This window comes from Salvia splendens, chromosome 9 (genome assembly GCF_004379255.2).
Source record: "Salvia splendens isolate huo1 chromosome 9, SspV2, whole genome shotgun sequence".
Taxonomy (NCBI): domain Eukaryota; kingdom Viridiplantae; phylum Streptophyta; class Magnoliopsida; order Lamiales; family Lamiaceae; genus Salvia; species Salvia splendens.
The window spans coordinates 27,109,928-27,114,229 of record NC_056040.1 but is presented as its reverse complement, the minus strand read 5'-3'; the positions used below and the strand labels follow the sequence as shown (position 1 = coordinate 27,114,229).

General features: G+C 36.8%; 1 protein-coding gene across 1 annotated transcript; it reads right to left on the bottom strand.

The window, feature by feature from the left end:
- Window positions 1–830: 830 nt before the first annotated feature.
- On the bottom strand, window positions 831–2,376 carry LOC121749002 (probable xyloglucan endotransglucosylase/hydrolase protein 23). The gene is made up of 3 exons (XM_042143609.1): window positions 1,945–2,376; window positions 1,663–1,856; window positions 831–1,377 (listed from the first exon to the last, which is right to left on the bottom strand). The coding sequence occupies exons 1-3, from the start codon at window positions 2,206–2,208 to the stop codon at window positions 996–998; spliced, it is 840 nt and encodes a 279-aa protein (XP_041999543.1). The 5' UTR covers window positions 2,209–2,376; the 3' UTR covers window positions 831–995.
- Window positions 2,377–4,302: the final 1,926 nt, after the last annotated feature.

Below are 4,302 nucleotides of genomic sequence, written 5' to 3'. Positions count from 1 at the left end.
AAGTTTATGTAGAAGATGAATTAAACTTCTCTATCTGAGCATATTGAGTAGGCATTTGACTTGCTAGCTGCATGGAACTACTTCATTTTGCTTGTGGTTTTCCAATTTCTCTTTAATGCTATTAATCAGCATTTTACTTTGGACTCTTCATAATAATTCAGCACACACTTTTGTCCCTTCTTTGCCTGCTCAGACAGTATACATTGTTGTATATGTTTTCGCAGCAGGTCCTAAGTTATCCTTTTATGTTCATACTGATTCTTGATACTATTGTTCGTAGCAGAGGAGATTCTGTATAAAATTAAAGAAACATGTAAATTTTCATCTCCGTGATTACTAATCTGGAAACAGGATTTACGTTCTTCGTAATTTTATAGATGAAATTGATTTGATCATACATAGCTCTTTAAGCAATCTTGCTATTCTCATTGTAATTTTCATCTCTCTGTCAATTGAATGGGTAGGTTTATGAGGGTGAAGTCTAATGGAGTGTTTAGTGATGTGCTCATGCTCGGTCTTCGTGCTCTTTTTGCAGAAAAATACAAGTACTCCAGCTTATTGTCCCGACTCTAATCTAATCAATCTGATGCTCTGATGACATTCTTCTGCAGTATAATCTTCTTATGTTGGCTTTTTAGTGCTTGAAACTTAAAGCATTCGGCTTCAACTTTAAAGTGTTGCGATGTCATATGATAACTAAAACTTGTCGGATTTCGATTTTTCATAACCTTAAGCCTCTTAGTTTGTTCAGATAATTAAATAGTTGTTCTTGTAAGATATTTTGTGCCTTCAGTTGTGTCAGCATCTTTGAAATTTTGAAACCACATTTGTATGCATAATGCTTGCTTTGCTGCTGTTATTCAACACATTATTGAAAGACTAAACGAACACTTGTATACATACGTGCAGCAGGGGATCATCATAACCTCCGAGCACAAGAATTGGTTCGAGTGATCACAGACAAATAGGAATCCATGACAAGTTCTGTTATTGTATCATATGATGGAGCACTCTGGTGGAAATCCATTTGGGAAGCGTTTAGAATCGGTGCAATAGTTGTAGATCATGTAGTTCTTTTGCACCCATTTTATTCTTTCCATCCCGAGATTGTCTAGTGATTGCGAGAACCACGAATTGGCAGATGAGTTATTGGAGCAGGAGCCGGAAGGGCTCGTGCAAGCCAGCGCGTTGAAGTGTTTGTAGGAGGCTGTGAAAGGGGCTTGTGTCCAGTCAGTTTTGACGAGCCCCCCTCTTGTCGCCCAGTCTTCCGCGTCCCAGAGGCTTGAGAAGATCCACATCGGCTGGTTTTCGGGGTAAGGTATCCCTTTCGATTCATGGTTCTTGAATTGTCTGATGGGGGTTCCATCTACTGCGAATCTGCACATTGAAACACCACCTGAGTTTCAGTATGTAATACTACTTCCGTCCACAAAAATAGGCAAAGTTATAAATGACACGAGTTTTAATGTACAACGGGTAAAGTAAGAGAGGGGGGAAATGTGGTGGAAGTATTGTTAGTGGATTGTGGGGTCCACATTTAGAATGATGTGTAAGGTTGGTATTGGTTTAAAACTTTCTATTTCTAGAATTAGTCTAATTTTGGTGGACTGCCCAATATAATAAAATTGGTCTATTTTTTTTGGAGGATCGCGAAGAAATTACATGATGCCGAGAGGATTCCACAAGATGGAGTAGGTGTGGAAGTCCTTCGTGGGGTCGAACCAGAGGTGGAACTGCTGCTCTCTGTTACCTTCCCCTCGTGCGAATACGTTTGTGTGCAGGATGTAAGGCTCCCCCGTGAGGTTGCCAAGGAATTCGAAGTCAATTTCGTCGTGTTTAGGTCCCAAAGAAGATAACTGAAAGAGAAATAGCAAGAGGATGAGTAAGCAACAAGATGGACATGTATATGTTCAGTTGAGAAAGAGTGTATAGTTGTATACTAACGTAGTAGGTCGTGACCGTGCCAGCAGAGTTACCGGCAACGAGCTTTATCTGCATGTCTACCTTACCGAACATATACTGGTTTTTGGATCTAAATCCCGAACCGGAAGCCTTGTCCAAGGAGAGGGTGAGAAGCTTCCCATCATCGAGTATTTTTCCCCGGCCTTCGCCCCATGTGATGTCGAAATCTTGGTTGAAATTGCGGCCAGCGAGAGCTGACCCGGCAAAGGCTGCTAGCAACAGGATAAGCATAGGGAACATCTTCATCTTAGGTAAATCAACTTCAAAAACAATCTAATTGTGCTTTGAATTGTATCAAAAAAGTTGGTGGTGTGTGCATCATGAGATGAGAGTGAAGAAAGGGTTTAAATAGGGGTTTTAAGTAAAATAAATAAGCTTGGGGATATGAGTTGGTGGGAAAGGGATAGGTATATGACAAGGTAGAGACAGCTAAGGTAATGACATGAGAGTAATCAATTCAACATGCATGCAACCAGATTTTATAGTTTTTTCTCTTTTTTATCTAACAAAGTATATATTAGTTTTAGCTTTCAAGGAAAGATTGGGGCTTATTCTATTCTCACAACTGTCTGCTGATGACTGATTTGTTTCTGGACTTTAGGAAACAGAGGTTTTAAGCAGGTTGAGGCAACAATGGTTAAGCAGACGCATCGAAGAAAACAAGATGGATTTGACACGATGACAACGTACGTGCGAACTCTAACAATTACGAGTTTGAATCAGGCTTGACACAATAATAAAAATTGGATATTGACGCCTATTATCTCGAAACTTTTCTAAAATCTGTTTTTTCCCATGAACTGTGAACTTGACATGTAATATCACGAACTTAAATAGTTGTTGAATTTTTCCACCAGCGATAAAGTCCGACTACATTTCATTTGTTGCTACATCACATATGATATGGTTAAATGTCCCTAGTTGGAAAAATTCAACAACTATTTAAGTTCATGATAATATATGTCAAGTTCAAAGTTCATGGAAAAAAACAAAATTTTAAAAAGTTTCGTAATATTAGGCGCAATATCCGTCATAAAAAACATGTGAATTCTAAACTCTGCTGATATTATCATGTTTGACAGATTTTTCATTTCTTGATACTTGAAGAAAGCTTCTTTTGGGGCGTAATCTTGATTTATTCTGATTTGATTAGGTCTGTAAGTCTGTTAGTTAATTGTGTTGTTTTTGAGGCTTATCAGTGTGGGTAGGATTAATTTAGATGTGACAAAACAAATATACTAGACAAAATTTGATGCTTGTTATATATAGAACAGGTGATACTCATTATTCTTCCTTCTAATTTTATAATTGGCTAGTTTGGAAAATATAATAAAATGGCATTAATTACTTGCCATCAAATAATTGAGTGTCCAACTGGACAACAATTAATGGGCCATTTTTACTAGTAAGATGATGGTCCTCCAACATTATGTCACTTTCAATTCTTTGGTCAAGTACTTTCTGTCACCAAACTTTTACTATTATATAATTTATTTTAATGTTCTTGACACATTGTGTAATATTTTCTCTTGTACTTGGCATATTAATTTTATGGCAAGTGTATAAATAACATCATTATCTTTTACTAGTTGGCAACAGCTTATAACACACATTTTTCAAACATATATTGCCGTCATTTAATTGTTTCCATCATATAAATCAATAGCTTCATGAAAGTATGTAAATATGTTTTTATACGTATAAGAATATGCTCCATCAAAATTGCAAGAAATGTGAGCAAACACTTTGCATAATATAAATGTGGTAAATATCGAGTGACCAATCATACACGACCGATTGTCTAGTAAACCTATATATAATTATTCTGATGATTTAATTAGTTACTCATGTATACTAAGGTATTAATATTTATAGGAAAATCTAGATAAAGATTTTGGGGATTAAGAGTTTTAAGATAATGAGGATTTGGAAGAAAATAATTTGGGAAGCCAAATAAACAGCTGTCCAACTACATAAAGTAAAACCAAAGACAAGGTCGCCCACGAAAAGTCCCAATATCAAACACACAAAAGTGACAAAACAGTCCAACACCAGCATAAAACCAAACAACTCACTCAAGGATATAGCTGTCAAACCTGACTACCATTCACAAGTTCGTCCTAGCTATGGGTCCTGTCTTTTGTCTGACTATCTCCTCAAATCATTTAATTTTTCGAGAGCTTGTTTTGAAGAGAAGGGAAAATCAAGACACCAGCCCTGAGTACACAAGCCAAGCTGCCAGAAAAGTTTCCTTTTTTCAAAATCCAAATTCGGATTCAAGCCTTGAAAGACCACCTTATTTCGGATATTGCAAATAGACCATGGAATGATAAAGAACAA